The following is a 24,558-nucleotide window of genomic DNA, read 5'->3' on the forward strand; positions in this document are numbered from 1 at the left end:
CAGTATTGTGACATTGTGATGCATATTGTACCATGACCCATGTATCCTGATACGTATTGTATGGTTAGGTTCCTGGCAATACTCACCCCTAGTATCAATACATCTGGTCCAAGTTGAGTCAAGACCAGAAATGCACTTTGAAAATTCCATTTTATCACCTTTTTGACCCATGGACTGTTACAGAAAAAAAAAAACGGGAGTTTAATTTGCTGTAACTACAAAATTCAGACTTAAACCAAGCCGAATCACAATAAGTGCTGTTACTGTGCTTTGTACAACAGGAAAGCTACAGTGTTGTGATACAAAGCCAGAGCACAGTAACAGTAATTACTGCAGTTTGATTGTGAACAGCACTACTGTGTTGCCTTTTAAAGCAAATAACTGTGTTTACCACTCACTGAATTTGTGATGAAGATTTTAAATGTTATTGTTGTTATGATAAATAGGCTAAAACACTACAACTAAATATTAGCTAGATATTAGCTAGTTTTGTCCTATAAGAAAAGAGGAAGAATTGTATACACAAACATGGTAGATACTGTACTCTATCTTTGCAGTACTATAGTACTGAGTATATAGTTATAACTATGGGGATGTTGCATGTATTCCAACAACAAAGTGCAGTATTTGCATTTTTAGGGTCGTAGGTCACATAGAAAAAATCTACAGGAAAAGAAACTAAATGAATACATTTACACTGATACACCAAAAACAAATTTGACTGAAAACTTTTAAGCTATTTTTCTAAGTTTCACTGTTTGTATATTTACTGCACTTTGCCTTTGTAGGGCGTGTTCGAGCCTGAAATGTAACAGCCACCTGCAATGTAACAAAAATGTAATATAATAGAAAATGTAATAACTTTTTGAACAAAATGTAACAACCTCTTACATTCTGGGTCAGTTATTACATTTTGGGTCTTATCACATTTTATTACATTTTGGGCTCTAATAGGGCAGTATTGTATACATCACTTTATATTAAGACTGAATGATACTTTGAAAGTAACTTTCCAACACACACTACAGGGGTGTTGGTTGGCCATGTGGTTATTGCATGCCCTCCATGTGTTGAGGTCACGGCAACTGGCTTGACACCTGGCTATGGCCCTCTGCTGCATGACTTCCCCTGCTCTATACTCTCACATTTCTTTTCTCTGTTCAGTTGTCTGATTGAATGAAAGCAAAAATACCTGGAAAATGCATGCATCTAATGATCAGCTAAAGGAGCAAAAAGTAGAAATTATCATTCCAGTCTGAAAATAATAAATCACAGTCAGCCTGTCTGGATAAAAAAAACATTTTAACCTTGAGTGTGTCAAATTTGTCTTTGTACTCGGTGATTACAACCCTTTATATTTAACAGTCATAGTTTTATCTTAACGACCCCTTTGAAATCAGCTGTGTTTGTTGTGTCTTCTCGGTTTGGTGTGCAGCTTTCTCCTAGAGGTAAATAATCTCCTCACTGTCACACCCAAAGCCACCAGCAGATACTAAAGCTCATTTGTGTCTGCTTACTACGAGAAATTACGCATTATCCATTCTTAGCCACAGACAACACAGAGGCGCATGAATGGAACAGAGTACGAGGGGAAAATCCTTTAAAATGCAATCATGATTTTTTTTTTTTTTGGGTAAAGGCCAGCAGAAACCATCCAGTCATGTTCTCAACTAACAACAGGTGAGACTGCTACTTGTTGCTTAGGTCTAAAATAGCTTAGCAGAAACTCACTGAGTGAAACTGCTAATGATCAGGAATTACACCCAATTTTTCTCTAGTCTGTGGTCAGTACTAAGTGTTACTGTGATGTAACTGGAGTATTTTATGATGAGACAGACATTTTTTTTTGTTTACAAATCTGTTGGATATACAAAAGTTGATGAAGATAGGAAACAGGTCAAACTGAACCATGACCATTGGCCAAAATTAAGACAAGGACACATAATATATTGTCCTTTGACATAAATTCACAACATGGACTTTAATATTTTTATGAAGCATAGACTTTGTAAACTGTTTTCAGAATGATAAGCTGTATTAAATGTTAAAATAAATAAATCATCAAGGGTAATGATATGATTTGTTCAAACTTAAGACAGTAAATTTAATATTAAGGAATTAGACCAACTTATTCAATCTCATGGTTTTTGCACATTTTGAGGAAAATTTCTGTAACACTTTCAAGGGAAAAAGTTGGTTTGGCAATAAAACACCACATTTTTTTCTTCCCCAATCCATTACAGTAAATGTCCAGTAGAGGGAGCTCTTGGATGAATTTTCTAAATGCACCTAAACATGAAACTTTTACAACTGTAGCTCAGATTCAAATGTTTGATTGGAAATAAAACCTCATCCAGTATTTTTTTTTTCATAGAGATAATGCTCCTACATAAGGATTTTAAGTCACTTAAACATTACAGTTTCACTTTGACGAAACAACATAATAAAAAAATGCTGACATTAAAATGGTAATACCAGCATTACAGTGACACAGCTTGATTATATTAAATAATATATCATATATTATATTACTGTATAGAAAAATAAATATTCATCTTACTTAAAAGTGAAGATGAAGTATAAAGTATCAGTTCATCTGCAACAGGTTTGTTGGCATTGTATAATCATCCTAATGGCAGAGGTAGGGAGAAAGTATGCAGGTTGTCCAGAATATTCCTGGCCTGCATCTCTTACAGACCAGGCTTACAGTTCCAGATTAGTGTTCACTGCGTTTCTCTGGTTGCTTCCCTCTGTTTATGTCTGCATACCTCTGTGTTGCACCCTGATGAGACTCTCTCGTCTTTCCTGTCAGACACAATGAGCCTCATCTGGCGAGACAACCTTTGGCTTTCCGCCGACTGACTTTAGCCTCACAGCTTGCCTGGTCCCTCTAAGCTTTTTTGGGGGGGTTGTGGTGTGCCAGAGTAGATTTACCTTCAATAACCATTTATTAAATCTCTATCCATTAGACTCTGAGGCTTCGTAAGAGCCGGCTGCATTAAGCCTGATTATGGGATGCCCGGCAGAGGAAAAGGGTCTATGTGTCAAGTGTGTCATCGAGTGATTTATATCCCTGGTGCGGATCTCTGTCTTGTCAGTTGGGTGAAAGCTGCAGGGAGGAGAGAGAAGCGCTGAGAACTTGATGAGAAACTTTTGATTCTCTTTAACAGAGTGAACCATGGTAGTTGTCATGCTGTGGTTTTGCAGTGGGTATCTTGGGTTTTTATCTGTTTTTAATCTCGATGCTACTACTGAGACCTGACCTGTTGCCAGTCTTGAAGGATCTTTTCTTAAATCAGTTTGGCTTTGACTCAAAATCTTCAACATGGACCCCAAAGGCCCAGCCAGCACTTTCAAACGATCGTCCCTCAAACGCAGCGTATCTGGCTCACAGAAGGTAAGACAAAGCCTGTTCAGTCACATGCAACAGGTGACTGAGCTGAATCTAAAATTCATGGTTTACATATGAGGTAAAAAAAAAAAGATAAAAATTGATCAAATTCTCTTTTGAATTATGTTGGGAAATAAATGTAAAAGTACATTTTGGTCGTCTGAGAGCTTTCCTGTAATTTGATGAAAACAAATGTTTTTCAGTTGCTTTCTCAATTTTGAGCTTTCTCTGTGCATCACCACCAAGTGACTGCTCTGATGCTGACTTGTGTTGCACAGCCAGTCACATGGAGCCATTACTATGAGCTGGCTAAAGGTCCACATTAGCTCCTAACCAATCACTTCAGAGCCCCTTTGTCCAGCATAATGACATGCACCATTCATGGCTGCTGAATGTATATTGGTCGAGCACATGGCCTGCACTCTCGGCTCTGTAAACTTACTGTTAAGTGAAGTCTGAAGCACTTTAATCCTTCATAATGGCTCAGAATGGACGAGCATAGCCGTGACAGATTATGGACTTTTATATGTTTCCAAAGTCTGCTTTCATGTGATTAACACTCCTTATAACATGTCCTTGAGAGCTAGAAGCTGTCATTTTTTTATACGCGCATGTGTTTGCTTGGGTAGTTTGTGCTGGGATTGGCGTGCACTCACTATGGCTGCTATGATTGTGCTGTTTTTATGGGTGATGTTAGTAACAAAACTGTATAAATCAAGAGAAGGGCAAAGAAAAAATGGGGTTTGTTGTCAATGCAGTTTGTAATGAAAGATAAAAAACAGACAGAGAAGGGTGACATATAAGGCACTGCAGATTCATTTAGTAAATTACATATCCATAACCAGCATCAAAATGTTCCAGCAATATATTTTTTTTCAGTAGAATGATTTTATTTCACAGTGTTGCCTAATCCGCCTGACTCCTGATATATAAACCAACAGTATATCTGACACTACAGCCATTAAAAGACCTCAGAGTGATGGCTTTCTGTAAATTACAGCAGGCATTATTAAGTCAGATTAATATTCTTGGTTTAATCCAGAGCTCTTTTTATATGAGCTTTCACTCGCTGAAGCAATCAGCGATGTTCATACAGCTCTCTGCTGAACACCACCGCACTTTTAATGAGATCGAATATGTTGCTAAATATAAACTCATTGGCTGTACTGAGCAGATTGCTGAGAGATAACGCTGCACTTGTTTTGGTTTTCATGCATTTTTGTTCTGATTATGAATTTTGGGATTAATCTGAGCTATTCAAATGGTGTGCACACACTTAATCATTTACAGGGCTTCAGAAGAAGTATCTAGACGTCTAAATTACAAAACAGAGTTTCTTAACGCACATTCTGGGTTGGTGAAGAAGGACTGAAAATCCTGCAGTTAAATATTTTCACCTAGTATTACCTCTTTACATTGAATTAATTAAGAGCATTCAAGTACATCTGTGGGGTTTTACGTATACAGAGCCAACACTTCTCTTCAGCCAACAAGCTGCCTTCCCTGACCCTTTACCTCTTCTACAAAGAATTAGTGGCTTAACGCTCGGTAATCAGGAAAGACACCATCTGAAACATCTGTGACCTGTGTGAAAAATATCTGGTGTCAATCAAATTATGACTTTCACATTTAAATACTGAAAATGTATTGAGATTGGTTTAAAATCAGAGTTATTCAAGATCCTGAGTGATTGTCAGGCTCAGGTCAGGTTGGGAGCAATGATTGACCCGCAACACGGTGAGCCGGGTGAACACTTTTACTGGTGGGGTCAGATGAAGCTAAACTGGAAAGATCTTGAAGTGTTTCAGGGTTTTTAATAGAAAACTGTTTCTTGCTGCTTTAAAAAAAAGGGGTTGTGTGTCCTATTTAGGAGTCAAACAGCATAAAGTACCAGCCATAAATTTTCTACTCTGTAGATGATAAACTTCAAACCAACTGATAGATTTGTTGCTAATTCAGTGTTAGATGGTGGACTCTTTACTTCCTTCATGTGTTAATGTGAGGTAACAGGTATAGACCGACAAACAAGGCTAACATTTAACCCTCTCTCGTGCCACATGTTCCTGTGAGATCTACAGTTATTAAGCTATTTTTTTTTCTACAACACAAAAAAGATTTAATTCCCCTCTCAGTGAGACTTTCTTTGGGGTGAAAACACAGAAAAACAGCAGCTAAAACCCATCTTATGACTGCTCCAACTCTTGGGGATAATTAGTGACATGTTGGACTCATGTGATGGCTAAATGGATTTTCAAACCCAGGCGCACAATGAGAGCATTTACAAACAGGGCTGAAGGAAAACACTTAGCTTCACAGTCAATACGAATTTGCCTTTCCAGGGCCTATAACTCGAGTGTGTCGCTCTGTCTAAAATATCTTTTTCCCTAAAGAGGAAATGTGTAACAGGCCACTTTTTATTCGGTGCACGTGGGACTGAACATGAGTCTGGAATACTTCTTTTAGACAGTAAAGGAATCTACATGGGCTTTTTCCCTGTCACATTGCATGAAGCTCTAACCACACAGCCATTCAATGCTAAAGCCGAGCAATTAGTTGCTTTTATCTTCAAGGCTGGTGACAACACAGTCCATCACATTCCATTAGGACCCCCAAATCCTTTCTGATCCATTTCACTTGTGCTGATGAGGCCTTTGTTGTGTGAATCCATTTGTTACTTCAATATTTAGAATAAATGGGCCACTTTCAAACCTAACTTTACAAACTGTTTTGAAAAGAAACTCAGAAGTCAGAGAACAAAGTCTGATATCTTTACTTTCTCTGTGTGTGTGCTGTCGCTGAACAGTCTCTTTAGCAGCACTGGAAGGAATTTGCTGTGATCTACCTAAGAAAGCTGCGGGTCAGGAGACCAGGAGCATGTGATGCCAGAGCAGGAAAGAATGAACATACAGACAGTGGCATGTGTGAAATAAGATAACTTATTTAACAAATGCATTGTAAAAGTCCTAGAGGCTAAATCTGATAGAAAATATGCACAAATTTATTTCTTTAAATCTAAATCTAACTGTGGAAGAAAAGCATCCTCAGAAAAAGAGGGTTTCAATAAACTTTGCCCTCTTCAGCTATGCAACAAAGAAAGGTATTTCCACCAAACACAATCGTCTTTTGTTTCAAACGACCAAAATTCTGCACTTTGGAAAGAATGTTGTTTTTTGTTCTGCGGCTTGTCTTAAATCTCATTAATTTCCCCGGTGTGACCCAATCTGATCCCACAGTATCTAATTCTTTAAGGTTTTTTCTGTTGTTAAGTGCTCAAAAGCAGCCTTAACGAGGCAGCTGCTTGCTGACTGGATTTTGGTTTTAATTGCTGTGGTTAATGAGTTTAAGTACGCTGAAATAACTGCGTCACAACCCACCAAACCCCTTCTGGAAATGCACTTTGTTTTCTTCAGCTATAATTAACAACGGCCCACGTGCGTTTTTCAGTGTAGCAAGGCTAAAAAGGGGGAAGCTGGGAATGGGCAAGGGGGGTGTTTGGCCTCTCTTTCTTTCTGAGTCATCAACCACCAACCTCGCTTGTCTTTTTCTCTGAGTTACAGTCAGGCTCAAACTGCTCACTTCAACCATAAAAGGACAGCTCATCAAGCCTTTTCTCATGAGGAAGGTTTGAAATGTGTGTCTGTATCTCCGTGCTGTTAGCTCCATGCTAGCTCATGCATCAAAGTCCTTTTTTAAGCTTTCATCTGAAAGTGCTAAGTTACTTTAAACACTTAAAAACACCAATCATGTTAAACAGAAAAGATTCAGTATTTACTAAAAAGGTCAGATTTGAAATGACTGGACTTAAGCATTCAGATATTCAGATTCCTTCTATATAACCTCTACTTTGAATTTAAGCAGATGCAGTCAGTATACAAGATTACATTTTTCAAATAGTTACATCCTCTTCAAGTCTGCTGGGTAGATGCTAATAATACAAAATCATTGTTTGAAGCCTTAAAATGTAAATCCAGTGAACATGACCTGAATGAAAAAAACAGGACTGAAAGAATCCTGAAAAGCTGGTCTACTGAGTTTTCTTTGCTCCACAAAAACATGGTAGGTGGAAACAGAGATTAACTGCAATTAGCATTGACTGACCTTGCCCCATACTGGAGACCAGTCATGTCTTAACAAGACACCTTCCAGGAGAATGCCTGCATCCAATTCTCTCAATTATGCAAATGAGGTTGAAATCAAAGAAGTTGGAGGGGGGTGAAAATTTTCAAATGAAAAGTTGGGGAGCCTCTGATCGAGTCCGCACTGCTTTTAGTTTAGCAGCTCCACTCCGGCTTCTCACACAAGCTAAGATCTTCCACACTGAGAAGTGAATACAAAGGAGTTTTCAACAAATTGGGAGATTAGGGGCCGCTTATCAAAGTAGATTTATTGTGCCTTGTTCAAGCGAAGGATGAAAATACCCAGTGGGCATGGTGAGGGAGTCATGGGACTCCCAAAAGGATTACCTTGAACTGGAGTCATGAGACTTTGGCGAACAAAGACCCTGCTCACATGCTTATCATATTAACGGGCCCTCATAAAGTGAAGAAGTTTCATGTCCTGTGGGATTCAATGGGAGCACTCGAGCGGGAGAGCAGCACCAGGAGAGAGGTCTGGTGGAAAGGCAGCGGGCTGGAGACAACCTCTCTGCTTTCTAGGTTTAAACTGCGACAGCATTTCAGGCAGGACTGCAGCACGGAGAGGAGATTGTAAGTGTATTTACATTTTGTGATGGCAGGTCTAGCTTTAGGTTTAGAAGCTTATATGACAATTATTTTGATGTAACTGAGCGGGCTGGGGTGTAGGACACATACTACGGATCCTAGAAAGCCAATTTAGAGACGCTGGGTGTAAAAAGAAAGGGCTGTAGCAGTAATGGATGGTGCATGATAAAACAGAGATGGAAACTGCAGACTGACAACAGGCACAAATCTAATGTTCTACTTAAAATAGAAGATGGAAAAACATAGCAAAAAATTACCTCAGTGAAAGTACTTGTAATTTAAATACAATTACTGCACTAAAACCTTGTCTTTATCATGCCAAACAGGGAAATGCGAAACTATAATGCAACTGTTTTTTAATTATTCCACAGGTGTCATGTATGTCTTTAAGATCTGGCTGACTGATTTAGTAAAACAATACTTATTTTGAAAAAGTTATGACAATGTTTTACCCCCCCGCAAAGTTATTTTTTTAAGGAGTCTGATGGAAAAATCAGGTCATTTCAGCTGCAGTGTTATTCACATATTTATAAGAAGGATAAACAATATGAGAAGGAACTGTAGCAGCTCAACTCAGTAGCACTAAAAAATTAAAAGCAGTTTGATTAAATCAGTAACGTTAAAAGCTGAGTGCAAGGACCGTGGTATCTGCACTACACTTTGAAAAATAGATATCAATTCCAAAAATAAATGTGTTTGCAGATGGAACAAGGGTATCACATGAAAAATGTGTGGAATCCATAAAATTAATTTCAAGTTATCTCTGTGGTGAAGAATACTCATGTTAAATTAGCATTTCTGGAGAACCTACAGGAACCTTTTTAGCCGGCGAGCAGGACAGCTGAGGTGCAGATCAAAACAGAGAGAACAGCTCAGCTTTTCACTTAATGGATCCTATTTATTGTATTTTTTGAAGTCATGAAAAAATTTTGATTATAAGCTACAGATTCTGTTAAACATCAAAATGTTTATCTTACACAGCTGAGTCTTTTCTTTTGAAGGGTTTGCTTCCAAAGCTTCACTTTTAATTGGGCCATCACTGTCAACAATGACCCACAGACAAAAGTTTGCTTTGAGCTCAGGTCACTTTGGCTCAGCGCTTGAAAACATCAGACACTAATCAGAGCTGGATTGAATTATGAAGCTTCAGTGGCCAATGTAAGGTGTCTAATTCTGCTTCTAATCACAGCCCTAAGAGAGCACAATTTACAACACTGTTAACAATGTTTCTTCCTTTTCTCAAGGCATTTTAGATAAAAACTTTCCCTTACATAGAGCAGTGTTTCCAACATGCTCATAGAGTTTCTTTACCTCATCCTTTTGCCTTTATTAGAGTCTAATATTGAAACTGAAAGTCAGGATATTCACAAAGCTCATCTTCCTGTAACCATGGTAAACAGCTAATAGACTTTCACTTTTCTTTTTAATCTCTCTCTTTACAGGCACAAAAACTTTGGATCGAGAGGAATTTTCTAAAAAGAGAATGTATTCACATATTCCCAACCAAGGACCCAACCAGGTAATAAATGTTTTCAAATTACAGTTTTTTATAATCTGTACAAATTGATTGCTTTTCTTTATCATGTTTTCTCAATAGCAGCAACTAGGACATTAATCCAAACTATTTTGGAGTAATCTGTGAAATTGAACCAGTTACTCTTATGTTGTTAAACTCATAACAGTTTATCAGCCAGAACTCAGGATTACAGCAGCTTCGCCTGTGTATAATGTCAGGGATAGTTACTGTCCAGGTACCAGCAGCAGGTACTGAAGCACTTTAGTTGAGACGTTAACTTCCATGACATGGGTGTAGTCAGAAACAAAGGTCTTTGATCTGCCCTGTTCAACTCAGGTTACCAACCCTTTTCAGCACTGTAATAGCTTAGATTTTTTTTTTGGTTATTAAAGTTTTCAAAGTGAGTGATTTTTGCTCTCTGGTTGATCTAGGTGTGCGTGTGGTCAGTTGACAACGCAGCACGTGGCCATCCCTCCTGGTGCCAACTCAGTCGAGGAAGCGCACCAGCTGGTGCAGATCGACACCCCAAAGGACAAATGGAGCGTGATCAAGCACACCAGGACCTACCCAACAGATGCCTTCGGCATAATCGAGTTCCAAGGAGGAGGGTTCATCAACAAGGCCATGGTGAGTGTCAGGCCCTGAAAAATGACTTATCTGATTTATGTCAGGAGTTACAAAAACATGAGGAGGATGAGTGGATGTCATGTGGCTGCTTGTTTACAAGTCACCCACTGTTGAAAACATGCAAAAGTTCAATCCAGCTCAATGCTTCCTCTCTTTCTCTTCAAGTATATTCGAGTTAGCCATGACACCAAGCCTGACAACCTCCTTCATTTGATGGTGAAAGACTGGCAGTTGGAGTTGCCCACCTTACTCATCTCTGTACACGGAGGTCTTCAAAACTTTGATCTCCAGCCCAAACTTAAGCAAGTGTTTGGAAAGGGCCTGATCAAGGCTGCTGTCACTACTGGAGCATGGATCTTCACGGGAGGAGTCAACACAGGTAGGACATTCACTTCAGTGAAAATTGGGTTTAATTTTCACTCAAAACAATTTGTGACATTAGAAGATTACCCATGCTCTCAGTTAATATTACATAATAAGAGTTTTGCAATTTCCTGAAGGGAGCTTTGACCAACCCATTGTCACAGGTTTAAGCACCGTGATTACAGCTTTTGAGGGAAAATTCATCACAAATGACAATCTGTGTGGAGATTGCGTGTTGTGGCCTCAGCGCACCCAATATTGCGTCCCCATTAGGAGAACAAAGTCATTACTTGTGCTGCTACATTTCCTTTTCCTCATGCACCTTAGGGGTGATCCGTCATGTCGGAGATGCCTTAAAAGACCACTCCTCCAAGTCACGCGGGAAAGTGTGCGCAATAGGAATTGCACCGTGGGGGATTCTGGAAAACAAAGAGGACCTCATCGGAAAAGATGTGAGATTTACTGATGCACTAACTTCCTGATTAAAGAGTTTTTCCAACCAATACTTCCTGGTAAAGTACGGCATGTTAAACCCATTTCATCTTCATTTTCCAGGTAACCAGGCCCTATCAGACAATGGCAAACCCACTGAGCAAGCTAGCTGTGCTCAACAATAGTCACTCCCATTTTATCCTGACTGACAACGGCACCTGTGGGAAGTACGGCTCAGAAGTGAAATTCCGTCGGCTGCTGGAAAAGCACATCTCACTGCAGAAGATCAACACACGTAAGTTTCAAAGTTTCCTGCAGACACCATAAACTTTAGAGACGGTGAGAATCTTGATGGAGACATGGATGAAGAGCTCCTCTGTGACCCGTGGGCTTCCCTTTGTCATCCTATGCCTGGGACTCGGATAAGGCAGGGACAGCAAAGGGATGCCCAGCTGTCACCACTGACTACACTTCATCCATCCTTTGGTTTGTCAGTTTGAGCACCACATCTTGGACGGCTTCAACTTTTTGTTTTCAAAGTGTGAGGTTACAATGAGTCAGAGCTTAGGAGGTACAGAGATCTGAAAACTTGACTTTGTGTTCCAGGTTTGGGTCAGGGGGTTCCTCTGGTCTGTCTGATAGTGGAGGGAGGTCCCAACGTGATCTCCATCGTACTTGAAAGTCTGAGGGATGAGCCACCCATCCCTGTGGTGGTGTGCGATGGCAGCGGTCGAGCCTCTGACATCATTTCCTTTGCACACAAGTTCTCTGAGGATGGAGGGTGAGATGGTTTCTCTGTCGCTGTGCTCAGAATCTTGGGATCTGTGATATAGAGCTGAAGTGTCATATCTTAATCTCGTCTTCCAGCCTGGTTAGCGATGATGTAAGAGAGCAGCTCATGGTGACTATACAGAAGACTTTTAATTATAGCAAAAGCCAATCACAACAAATCCTGCTCATGGTTATGGAGTGCATGAAGAAAAGGGAACTGGTGAGTATAAGAATGAAGTGAAATCCTAAATGTGATCATATCTTGAAGCTCCAGAAATGTTTCACTGTTGTTTTGTATTTGAAAATGTTTGTGGCAGTCAATAAACACTGTGAGTTGTGAAGCATCTGGTCTCCATCCTCATTCATCCATTCCACTCATCTGTGTCTCCATTAACATATTGAATAAATATAATCCCCACAACGTGCTCATCATTAGTCCTCTTTGGTGTGGTCGTGTGTGGGATGTCGTCTAATCTGGAGCATTTCTAGCTTCAACGTAGGACATTATCCATCTTCATCCATAATCACACAGCTATAAAAGGGTTGTGGGTGTCTAATTCTGCAACAGTAAACTCTTAACTTCAATGTAAACAATAACAGATCATCTCTTCACAAAGAAGCTCACACCCTGTTAAGATTCTTCACAGATAGCACAGTAATCCCTGAGCTGAGAGTGTTTGATGTAGACCTTGGTGCATAAATAGCTGCAGCTTGTTGCATCTCCATCAGATGTCTGCAGGCATTAGTGATGTGATTACTAGTTTGTAATACCCAGGACATATAATCTCCAGACTCTATACATTTGGGCGGGAAAGATCAGCGCACACTACCACCTGCTTAGCAGAGGCTCTTACTTCATCCATTCACAGTAAGCATGAAGCACACAGATGGAGAAGAGGATCCATCTCCCTAATCCTCGGTCCGTTTCCTGTCTCTCCGCTCACCAGGCTTTTTTTTTTAGTCCTCAGAGTGCTACCACTTCTCTGGTGACTCTGCATCCTCTGTGCTCAACGTATTAGACCGCCTAATGCTTCGACACAGCCAGATAAGCAACTTAAACTGCTTTTGCAAAGATCATACGACTGCATCCCGTTTAGTTTTCACTGATACCTGACCCGGGAGATACAGCAGATCAACCAAGTTGTTTGAGCTCCTTACATGCAGTTCAGAGACTACACCATTGCATACTTTTAATCTAAAGGGTTGTGAATAAACTACAGGTAAATGAGTGTCATTGTCTGGTCCACAATAATCCTTTCATCCTAAGTGCACACCAAAAGAACAGCTGGATTGGGCAAATAAAAATACTGATTTAAAGGCAGAGTGTATAGTGATATTAAGCCAAGACAGAATACAAGTTTGCAATAAACAAAACACACAATGCTCCCTTTAAGAATCTGGTCGTCATCATAGCCACTCATTGTCAATGGATCCCGAGACCAGCTCTGAAATCTCTGGATTCCTGCCACAACTTCATGCCAACCTAATCCCATTTATCATGGCTGCTCATGTGATGGGCCGGTCAGCATAATTTCATTTGATATAGTTGAGTCTGCAACAAGGAGAGCTCTATTACACTGTCTGAGAAGTGAATGAGCTGTTCGTGCTCGGAGGGTCAGCCACTTTGCCCTGCTAAAAGAATCCTCTATCAGTTGACTACACGTTTATAGACACAGAGATGAGATCCATGTATTCATGCACACATTTCCCCTTTCATTACTTAATCCTTCTATAAAGGTTTAGCACTAGTTTATGTCCAATCCTTCATTGTATTGTCTTTTCTTTTCTGTCTCAAATGTAGATCACTGTTTTTCGGATGGGTTCTGAGGGACAACAAGACATTGAAATGGCCATCCTCACAGCCTTATTAAAAGGTATCATCAGGCCGCATCATCACTTTCTTCACAAATACACCACAGCAGTATTATCTTTAAGTGGAACCATCATCTTTTCCTGCCTTTATGTTTCTTTCCCATCAGGTACCAACGCTTCAGCAGCTGACCAGCTCAGCTTGGCTCTGGCTTGGAACAGAGTAGACATTGCTCGCAATCACATCTTCGTGTACGGACACAATTTACCAGTAAGTGGACCTCTCACATGAGGAGAGTAAACTCACTTCAAGTGCCTTAGAGCAGGGGTGACCAACCTGTGGCTCACGAGCCGCATGTGGCTCTTTGCCTTTTGGTGTGTGGCTCTTCGATCCATTCATATAAATATATATATATAGTTATGAGTAGTGGTGTGCCGATCAATCCAAACTATATATGTATGGATGCAAATGTTGGGATCAGTTGGGATTGGTACTTAAGTTTCAGTTTCTCTTCTCTAGTACAAGTTTAAACACAAAAACGCAGTAAATCTCACTTTGAAAATTGGAAATGTATTGATTTTCATTTTATGACATTTTTTTCATGTGTGAGCAGAAGTGTGTCTGCAAGACCATGTTTGTGACGTGGCTCTCTGTAGTACCACGGCCATTTTTGTGGCTCTCGGTCTCTGACCGGTTGGCCACCTCTGCCTTAGAGGATGAGGTTTTATTTTTATTTAAAGAAGTTTCCATTTACTGAAGAAAATGTACTCTGTAATTGAATTTGGTTACAAAACTTTGATGTTACAGAATCACACCTGAGGTCACATTTGATCCAGAAATGGTTTTTCAGGCAATAACAGTAAAACCTATAAGCAAGAGAGGTTGGGGCACTGTGCCCATCTGTAAACTTCAAATGATAAAAACTGTTTTTTTAAGAAGATACAAAATACAGTTACAAAATACAACAAAGTGAATTATATCATGTAATGCTAGATGCAAGCAGACCAGCAAGTGATGCTCAAGCAAACAGGGGCAAAAGCCTCAACTGTTTCTCTTATTTTGACTTTGTAAGCCTGCTGGTGCCATTGCCAACACCACTGCCGCAGCTCCAGCTCCAGAAAAGCAAAAGAGTCCAGCCAGCGCTCCTCGCAGCAAAGCCCGGGCAAAAAAGGGGAAAGGGAAAGGAAAGGCAAAGCCTGAACCCCCTGAGGAAACAGACCCAAGAAAACTGGAGCTGATTCGTTGGGTAAGTGAGAGTTGAATGACACACACTCTCAATTCAGTATAGAAAATGCCGACATAATAAATGCTAGAGATTTATCTGTGTTTTTCTTCCTCTTAGGTGAACTCTTTGGAGCAGGCTATGATGGATGCTCTGGTGCTGGACAGAGTGGATTTTGTTAAGCTGCTCCTTGAGAATGGGGTCAATATTCACCACTTCCTCACCATCCCTAGACTCGAAGAGTTATACAACACGGTAGGGTCAACTCTCTTAAAGATAATACATGCAACAAATTCCAGAAAACAAGTTGACTCCAATTATTTTATCTTCTTTAGAAACTTGGTCCTTCCAACTCATTGCAGGCAGTGGTTAGGGACGTCAAGAAGGTAAAATGTTTCTGAAAGCTGTTTTAAAGTTACACATTTTCTGAAAAAGCTTGCTATGTTGTGCATGACTATGGTGATTCTGCAGGGAAACCTTCCTCCAGATTATCAGATCACTTTGATTGATATTGGTCTGGTGCTGGAGTGTTTCATGGGAGGAGCTTACAGGAGTAATTACACCCGAAAGGCTTTCCGCAACCTCTACAATAATTTGTATGGACTAAAAAGGGTATGCATTGTGTGGAAGGGGATCATTGAAAATGGCTTGATCATCATATTACATAATATCTGAAATCAGTCATGATGTTTTACTCCTTCTTTTGCTCTTTGCAGCCAAAAGCTCTGAAGCTTCTAGGAATGGAGGTGGGGTATTCTCTGTACTAGAAAATACTGTCATGTGGCTAAAACTCAACCTGTACATGAAAATAACCAGTCCTTTTTTCTAATCTTGTTAGGATGATGAACCCAGAACAAAGGGGAAGAAAAAGGCTAAAAAGAAGAAAGAGGAGGAGGTAGAAATTGATGTGGATGACCCTGAGGTCTGTCGATTTAAGCATCCCTTCCATGAGCTGATGCTGTGGGCTGTCCTGATGAAGCGCCAGAAGATGGCACTGTTTCTGTGGCAGCGTGGAGAAGAAGCTATGGCAAAGGCCCTGGTGGCCTGTAAACTGTATAAAGCTATGGCCCATGAGTGCTCTGAGAGTGAACTGGTGGATGACATCTCTCAAGACCTGGAGAACAACTCCAAGTCAGTACATGTAACACTTCTCACATCAAGCTGCATAAGTTGCCACTTTATAGGATGACATGTAATTTATTAAAATACAACATTATTTACAATATTTAATAGTAATCATAGTACAACTTCTCTCCCACTGTTATGCTCCTGCGACATTTGTTTTACCTACTGTTCCTGGTCTTTCACAGAGAGTTTGGTCAGCTGGCCTATGAACTGTTGGATCAGTCCTACAAACATGATGAACAGGTGGCCATGAAGCTCTTGACTTATGAGCTGGTCAACTGGAGTAACTCCACCTGTCTGAAGCTTGCTGTAGCTGCCAAGCAGCGTGACTTCATTGCTCACACCTGCAGCCAGATGTTGCTCACTGACATGTGGATGGGCTGCTTAAGGATCGGCAAAAATCCAGGACTCAAGGTTGACATCAAGATTTCTTCTTTCTTAAGCCCACAGCTGTAAGAGCTTTAGACCCGAGACAATCTTATCTGTATTAACTGTAAAAACAAATCTTACCTAGGTCATCCTGGGAATCATCTGCCCTCCTCTGATTTTACTCCTGGATTTCCGTATTGGTGATGATGCATCCTACCAAGCAGCTGGAGACAAAGAGGAAGGAAAGGACAAGGATGATGACACAAAGTCCAGCAAGGTAACCAACTAGTTTGATCAAGTCACTCTAAATTAGCAGTTCAAAGTGATTTATGAAAGTTTTCAATGCTTTGCTAAAAAACAAAAATGCATTTTAACTGTAGGATGCTAATGATGCAACATCCCGAAAAGGGGATGAGGAAGAGGGCAGCACCAAAATCCGTAAAATCCCAATCGGCAAAAGGTTCTTTGAGTTTTATGATGCACCGTTCACCAAGTTCTGGTTCAACACTGTAAGTTTATTGGACACAGATTATTACAATAGAAAACATTCTTACAAATTTCAGCGAGTGGATTTTAGTGCAATGACATTCTGGTTTGTCCTTCTTTCAATAGATTTGCTATCTTGGCTATTTAATGTTGTACAACTACATCATCCTGGTAAAAATGGAGCGATGGCCATCTATTCAAGAGTGGACTGTCATAGCTTACATCCTTACACTTGGCTCTGAAAAAGTCAGACAGGTACAAGCATTTAAATATGACCGATTTGATCCCGTCCTCATTATAATGAAACACATTCCAAAGGCCGTGAAAAACTTTTAATCCCTGGTTTTTAGATTCTGATGTCAGAGCCTGGAAAGCTGAAACAGAAGATCAGTGTGTGGCTGGAGGAGTACTGGAACATCACAGATCTGGTCGCCATAACAACGTTCCTTTTTGGGCTAATGCTACGTTTACAGCATGAACCTTACATGGGCTATGGCAGAGTCATCTACTGTATAGACATCATCTTCTGGTACATTCGCATATTGGACATCTTTGGAGTAAACAAATACCTGGGGCCCTATGTGATGATGATAGGAAAGATGGTAGGAGCATTTGTTGTTTCCCTCTGAGCAGTTGGTCATGTGACAGACATGATATGACATGCATATATGCAGAGGAGGAAAAGGGCTCAAAGTAAAGTCTGTTTCTTGTCTTTCAGATGATAGATATGATGTACTTTGTGGTGATCATGCTGGTGGTACTCATGAGCTTTGGGGTGGCACGGCAAGCCATTCTTCACCCTGATGAGGAGCCAACATGGCGCCTGGCCAGAAACATTTTCTACATGCCCTACTGGATGATCTATGGAGAGGTTTTTGCGGACTCGATAGACCGTAAGACTAGAATTCATAGTAAGATTCTGTTTCCTGATTCTAGGCAGATGATCAGTGTCATATTAATTGTATGACTCAAATTATGTGATGTTTACATGCAATGCATTCATTTAGAGGTCTTCAAATCTCTGTCTCCCTCTGCTGGCACATTTGTAATAGACCTTCAATATGGCAGTAGTTTTTCACTGAGGAAGAATATTACAATTAGTATCTTATCTCCTCAATTATGATCATCTGCCTTTAAGTTTTTTTATATTTCCTGTCAATGTTTCTTCTGTTAGAGTGAATGCAACAAGAAGCTACTGATGAAGCTCTAATTCGCAAAGACATGAGACTATAAAACAGTTGCATTCTGAGGATCTTTGTTTGAATATACAGTCTGTAGATTTGTTTGACTTCTCTAGACTCAAATAATCCATATTATTGACTTTTCTGAACATGCCAGAACTCCAGTAGTTGAAAGAAGTAGGATATTATAAGAAAAAAACTCTTTGCTTATTGATTTCAATGCTTTCTCTGCTTCTGCACGACGTCCCTCTTCTTGGATTTCTCCAAGTCTATGCAATGGAAATAAACCGTGAGTGGTCTTCAGTTAAAAAAAAAATAATTAAACCCAGTAGTCTTATTATCTTTGAATAAATACACCTCCTCCTTCTGTCCACCTTTTATCACAGCTCCATGTGGGGAGCATTTATACGATGAGGATGGGAAAAAACTACCTCCATGTATCCCTGGGGCATGGCTCACACCTGCCATTATGGCCTGTTACCTCCTTGTAGCAAACATTCTTTTGGTCAACTTGCTAATTGCAGTGTTCAAGTAAGCATACTCTCTAATGTTAAACTGCACAGCTATTTTACCAGAAACATCTGCTATTACAGTGCATGCCCATCACTCTTTTTTTTTCTTCATATAGCAACACCTTCTTTGAAGTCAAGTCCATTTCCAACCAGGTGTGGAAGTTCCAGAGATACCAGCTGATCATGACGTTCCACGACCGCCCCATCCTGCCGCCACCACTCATCATCTTCAGCCACCTTTACATTCTCCTCAACAGACTTCTTCGGCGGTGTGCTAAGAAGAAACAAGAGGGGGAGCTGGATGAGAAGGATCGAGGACTCAGTGAGTACCCTCTCCTGATAACATACACAAAACAAGGAAACAGGGCTCACTTCATTTACTTTGAAATGACTGAAATCATGAGTCAAAGTGTTAACTACAGCTTTGTTTTTTAACAGAGTTACGATTGAATCCAGAAGAGCTAAAAAGTCTGTATGAGTTTGAAGAACAATGTGTGGAAGAATATTTTAGAGAAAAGGAAGACGAGCAGCAGTCCTCCAGTGATGAACGCATCAAGGTTACATCAGAAAGGTAAAGAATTTGCTTTATCACCTAAAGACTTAGAAACATGATGACTTAACATGCTGACATAATCTTTTGTTCCCTTTGCAGAGTAGAGAACATGTCCATGCGTCTGGAGGAGGTAAATGAGAGGGAGAACACGATGAAGGCCTCCCTGCAGACAGTGGACCTGCGCCTGGCCCAGCTAGAGGAGATTCATGGGCGAATGGCCGTCGCGCTGGAAAAACTAGCAGGGGTGGACAGATTGGAACTGACCAGAACCTATTCGAGAAACTCCTCAGTGTGTGACCCCTCCTCCCTTCTTCGACAGGGCAGTATTAACAGTGCAGACGGTTACAGCCTCTATCGTTTCCACATGGACATGGAGGAGTTTGCAGCAAAGCAGAAGGAGACAGAGGAAACTGGTCTAGAAAGAGAGAAAAGTCTGCGGCAAGCCTCCAGCGTGTGTGCTCTGAACACAAAAGAAGGTGGCCAGAACTTAGAGGTTGGTGGTTTGAATAGATCACGCCCAAGTTCATGCGTGGACATCCTTATATCTCCATGTGAACAAAAGTCTGTTTCAAACACATCAAGTCAAGAGACCTTAAGACAAGGCAGCACGATGCTTCTGGACAGACTAACGGATAAAAACAGACTGTGGCCTTCTTCTCCTCCAAAACGGACTAAATCTTTGAAACACTATCCAATGGAAGAACAAATCATGTCTCCTCTGACAAAGAGGAGGTCTATGAGCACCATCATCATCAGCCCACCTGATGAACCAGAGGAAGCAGCCAAACTCACAGAGCAGGCTCTGCCACCACAGAAAACACCCTCTTCCCCAAAGAGGACTAAATCATTGAGATATGTCCCAACTGAAAGCCAGACTTCCCCCATTACCAAGAAAAGAACCATGAGCAGCATCATTTACAACCCAGCTGAAGGATGTGATCATGTGCTGCAAACTGCAGACTACAGGTCACTGGTGGAACAGGCTGCCAAAACACCAAACCAGTGGCCGGAAAACTTGGAGTATCACATTCATCGCAGCACTTTGGGTCACATGCCTAAGGTGTCAACAGTCAGGACTCTTGCACAGCAGTTCCAAGCAAGCCCCTTGGATGCAGAGCCAGAAAAGGACTTGATTCAGACTGATCTCATCCCTTCAGAAAGTAAGGGACTTCCACCTGCTACAGAAGCTGCTGAGGAGGTGACAAAGATGAAGGCCAAGAGGAACCTCTCAGACACCATCAAGTACCTGACTGTAGCCGATGAGAAGGGCAAGCAGTCTCAGAGGTCACAGAGCATGAATGAGAGTGAGAGGAAAACAAAGTACTTGATGGTTAACAAGGAGCTGAGAGCCTCTCGCAGTGAGAGGGACCTTGTTGATGCCTGTAGAGAGGCTCGAGACGACGCAGGGAAGAAGACAGAGGCGGAGAACAGAGAAGACGATAAACAGGAAGAGACGCAAGGGTCACCTGGGGAGGGGACTGGGAGAGGACAAAAAAGCAAAAAATGATCAGGAAGATGAATTGTTAAGATAGAGATGGATATTTGTGTTTTACACAATAATGGAAAAGAAACAGACTGATGATGACTTCACATCACTAACTTTTAGACACAGCTGTCTGTCCTAAGAAATAAACATCAACACAACTCTCTTTGTGAAAGACCAACTTTCTTTACTGTCTTCACTTTTCATTCACGTACAGTGGGTTACAATCATTCACATTACAGGTTCCCCAGCCTTTATGTTTTTACACTGGCAATGTATAATAAAACCTGCTGGATGTGTACAGTTGAAGGACAATTGAAGTATAAACACAACAGTAGGTTGTGCTGACATAATTAACAATATGTGAACAGCAAACACATGAACTTTTCATATATGCCTGACACTTCTGAACACTGTCCATAGACATTTTTTTTCAGTCACTACAAAGTGTGCTTAATAATGAACCAGTCTGAGGTATTCCTACAGCTTTCATGCAAATACTGATAATCACATCACAGTATGGAGTAAGTATGACTTTCTTCAACAATCTTTCAGTTTGATTTTGACGCAAGAACTTGTATAAATTAAGGTTTAAGGTAAAATAATTTAAGATAGTACAGTAAGACGTTCTTGAATGTAGTTTTGCCTTTACACCAAGAACCTGTGAATCCTTCAGGGCACACAAGAACAAATGGATATAATGCTGTGCAACAGAAGATTATAGGCTTATACTGATATACATGGTTGTAGACAAATACAATCAATACTTGGATTCGATACCGCATGTTTCACAGCATCATGGTAGTCATAAATGTCAATAGGTAGTTTAATGCTACAATATATGAAATATTTAAAAAGTTTTTTTTTTCAATCTACAAGACAACTATGCATGACTTAGATGCAGCAGAGGTATAATGAATGCCAACAGAATCACTGCGTCTAGAGAGCAGATACTGCATGGCTAGCTACAAACCAATGCTGACGATCCTGATCAAGTCGTTTGCATTAATGTATACACAGTATCCAGTGTCAGGCCTCAACTATCCTCCTCTGATCAGCAGGATTGGATGGCATCGTAACCACTCATAACCTGAGCTTCAGCTGGCAGTAAGGCCCTTTGAATAGGAGCTCTGGTGCTGCTGTGGGGACACCTGGAAGGCAAGCACCCCTCAAAATACGATTAAGTCCTGTTCAAAGTGTGAACACTGGAGATGAGCTGCCTAGAGGAGCGAACACTTGAAGAATTTTATCCTCTTTGACTTCTTCTCTGTGATCTTGACTGGTTTGCCTGATCCTCCATTGTTGTTGTCAGTCTAGCAAAGAAAGAGATCATGGTTTAAAATGTTGCACACGAGAGTAGTGAATAAGCAAGGCTTCAGGGCAAATTCACAATCCGTCAAAACACTGATTTAGTTTTATGAGGGGTGCTGGATAAACGGGGGTTCCGGAAAAAGGAGAAAAAAACAGCAATAGAGAATATGAAAATGCACATTCCAAAATATACCAGTATGTTGTTTAATGGTTAACTCTGTACCCAATAATTTAAAACACTTTAAAAGAATTTTTTATACACTTCTTATTCAGTTTCAGCGTGTTGTGCTAATTAAATGAGCTCAAAATTTTAGATATGCATTACGAATGTATCTTTGCAAGCAAAGATCATTTTTCTAACTTTGTATTTCAGGATGTATACTGTAACAAATATCTCCCCCACATCTATTTCTCAGGTAGGTGTGTCGGAGAGGGACAAATAAATTCCAAAGTTATTGAAAAAAAAATCCTGCACACTGGCAAAATTTAAAAACGAAGAAGCAAATGCTTCAAAATGTCTGTGACCTAAACTTAGCAATAAATTCTTTGTTCTGGTTGTTGGTCAGAGTGATTTTTTTCTTCAGGATGTATTTTTTAGTGTAATAAATATACGCCTACTCTTTTTTAAACTGCATTCAGAAATACTGATAAAAGAAAGAAGTAAAATCTGGGTTGGGATCATTTCATAGTTAGAAGATTTATACTTGAACTTTCCTTATTTATATTTTATTTATTCATTTTAAGAACAACTTCACAAAAATGGTGCAATGAGAGAACAAAGCCTGAAGGGCTTGTACAAGAGTTCCACCCATTTTAATAACCAAAGAAAATTCATATTTATAAGGCTAACAAATAAACTTTGAAAACTGAGGAGACAATAATCAATGTTTAATAGATAAAAATATCTATAGTGGAATCAATTTTAAGAACGACTTGATCACTTACTGTCTTTGAGCTCAGATTATGTAGTATGTCTCGTGCCACTGTATAAAAAGCCTACAATGAACAAAAAAAAAAAAAAGTGTTAAATAGGTACATTTACAGCACATGTCACATGGTAAATTGATGGTTTAAAATAACCACTTACCTCTTCTACATTTAAGCTTGTTTTTGCACTGGTTTCTAAGAACTTCACTCCATAATCAATAGCCAGCTATGTGAGATAAAATATGTTAACATCATTGAGTGAAAATCAAGAAATACATGTCATTCATTTGAGCTGACTGTTAAAGAGTGGCTGCTGTGCCTTACTTTTTCCCCTCTGTCCTTGGACACCTGCCTCCTGTCAGTCATGTCACATTTGTTACCCAAGATCATCTTCTCCACATCAGATGAGGCATGCTGAAAAGTTTGAGAGACTCATGAAGTTAAGTTTGTACCTCTGAGTAGGCCATTCATGGCAGTTTTAAAAAGTGACTTTAAGCACATATTAAATTAGTTTTGCCAAAATATCAAACGGGTAAATGTTTCCAGGCAAACTCACCTCCTCAATGTTTCTTATCCAGTTTTTAATGTTCTCAAAAGATTTCTCATTACAGATGTCATACACCAACATAATACCCTGTGAAGACAAATGTGATCTTTATAGACAATATTTTTCTAAACTATGTGAGCCAAACCCACCCAGGGAAGAGTATTATTGTTCATAAACATAGACATACCATTGCACCTCTGTAGTAAGCTGTAGTGATGGTGCGGAACCTTTCCTGCCCTGCAGTGTCCCTAAAACATTACACAAACATAAACGTAAACACACACACATTTGTTTTGCAGTAGACAATGAAAGCTTGGGTATACTTACCAAATCTGAAGCTTTACTCTCTTCCCATCCAGCTCTATTGTTCTGATTTTGAAGTCAATCCCTGCAATAAATTTGAAAAACAAGACTTAGCAGTGTAGCATGACGCTGTCTACAATGATTATAATATAATTTAATTGAATATAACATAACACATCACTTTTAAAAGTACTTGGTCTGTTTATCTTGAGTCTGGTTATGGGAAAGCATCACTCAACATCACATCACAAAAGCTACTGTGGTACACCGTAGAGGTGTGCAGGGAATAATATTCAATGTAGATAAATAGAAAGAAAATAAATACGAAAGAAAAAAGCTTCACATGCCAAGGTGCTTCCTAAGGAACAAAGATGTCTACAGTTTTGATCTTTTTCTATATTTAACCATACTGGTACCGATGAGCCATCAAGGACAAGACCATTATAGTGTGTCTGTCAGTGCCATTGTCTGCTCTTATGCAGCTGTTAGTCTAACAAATATTCAGGATCTATACCACACTGTTAACACCCATTACGTGATCCTAGTATCACCATGATTATTTGGTAAATTTTAATGCAATGCATTACAGCATTCTTTAAATATGGGGGTGCAGATTCATCCCGAGGGGCGGCAGCGGGGTACTCACCTATTGTGGATATGAAGGTGGTGTTGAAGGAGTCCTCGCTGAATCTGAAGAGCAGACATGTTTTACCCACTCCACTGTCTCCAATGAGCAACAGCTTGAAGAGATAATCGTACGTTTTCGCCATTTAAAGACAATATACATTCCAAAGCCTCGTCAACAAAAGACCGTGCTGGGCCGGGACCCCCCAGTCTGGAAACACTCTCAGCTGTCTGCTAGACAGGCAGGAGACCGGTGCCGAAATGACGCTCTGCGTTGCATTGTG

General features: G+C 40.1%; 2 protein-coding genes across 2 annotated transcripts; one reads left to right on the forward strand and one right to left on the reverse strand.

The window, feature by feature from the left end:
• Nucleotides 1-3,325: 3,325 nt before the first annotated feature.
• On the forward strand, nt 3,326-20,586 carry trpm1b (transient receptor potential cation channel, subfamily M, member 1b). The gene is made up of 27 exons (XM_074677217.1): nt 3,326-3,397; nt 9,555-9,631; nt 10,060-10,255; nt 10,421-10,634; nt 10,946-11,070; nt 11,174-11,345; nt 11,657-11,831; nt 11,918-12,041; nt 13,623-13,695; nt 13,801-13,901; nt 14,704-14,877; nt 14,974-15,108; nt 15,189-15,239; nt 15,325-15,465; nt 15,570-15,599; nt 15,692-15,984; nt 16,164-16,392; nt 16,493-16,624; nt 16,728-16,856; nt 16,960-17,088; nt 17,184-17,435; nt 17,552-17,726; nt 18,283-18,303; nt 18,401-18,545; nt 18,643-18,848; nt 18,965-19,097; nt 19,179-20,586. Exons 1-27 carry the CDS (start codon nt 3,326-3,328, stop codon nt 20,584-20,586), a joined length of 5,112 nt encoding a protein of 1,703 aa, XP_074533318.1.
• Nucleotides 20,587-20,757: 171 nt separating this feature from the next.
• Nucleotides 20,758-24,540, reverse strand: LOC141796278 (ras-related protein Rab-8B). The gene is made up of 8 exons (XM_074677301.1): nt 24,297-24,540; nt 23,675-23,735; nt 23,535-23,595; nt 23,357-23,434; nt 23,125-23,214; nt 22,961-23,026; nt 22,819-22,869; nt 20,758-21,875 (listed from the first exon to the last, which is right to left on the reverse strand). The coding sequence occupies exons 1-8, from the start codon at nt 24,418-24,420 to the stop codon at nt 21,783-21,785; spliced, it is 624 nt and encodes a 207-aa protein (XP_074533402.1). The 5' UTR covers nt 24,421-24,540; the 3' UTR covers nt 20,758-21,782.
• Nucleotides 24,541-24,558: the final 18 nt, after the last annotated feature.

The sequence above is a fragment of the Halichoeres trimaculatus genome, unplaced genomic scaffold, assembly GCF_033239565.1.
Source record: "Halichoeres trimaculatus isolate MK-OKI-2021-1 unplaced genomic scaffold, fHalTri1.1 fHalTri1_scaffold_10, whole genome shotgun sequence".
In the NCBI taxonomy this organism is placed as follows: Eukaryota; Metazoa; Chordata; class Actinopteri; order Labriformes; family Labridae; genus Halichoeres; species Halichoeres trimaculatus.

What these genes read in the sequence shown, in the direction of transcription:
- trpm1b (XM_074677217.1), top strand. Translation starts at nt 3,326, where the DNA reads ATGGACCCCAAAGGCCCAGCCAGCACTTTCAAACGATCGTCCCTCAAA. An exon ending in CCTCACAGCCTTATTAAAAG is followed by an intron (nt 13,696 to 13,800) that starts GTATCATCAGGC and finishes CTTTCCCATCAG; the next exon opens with GTACCAACGCTTCAGCAGCT. An exon ending in AACTGGAGCTGATTCGTTGG is followed by an intron (nt 14,878 to 14,973) that starts GTAAGTGAGAGT and finishes TCTTCCTCTTAG; the next exon opens with GTGAACTCTTTGGAGCAGGC.
- LOC141796278 (XM_074677301.1), bottom strand. Translation starts at nt 24,420, where the DNA reads ATGGCGAAAACGTACGATTATCTCTTCAAGCTGTTGCTCATTGGAGAC. An exon ending in AGAGTAAAGCTTCAGATTTG is followed by an intron (nt 23,596 to 23,674) that starts GTAAGTATACCC and finishes GTAATGTTTTAG; the next exon opens with GGACACTGCAGGGCAGGAAA. An exon ending in CAAGCTTAAATGTAGAAGAG is followed by an intron (nt 22,870 to 22,960) that starts GTAAGTGGTTAT and finishes TGTTCATTGTAG; the next exon opens with GCTTTTTATACAGTGGCACG.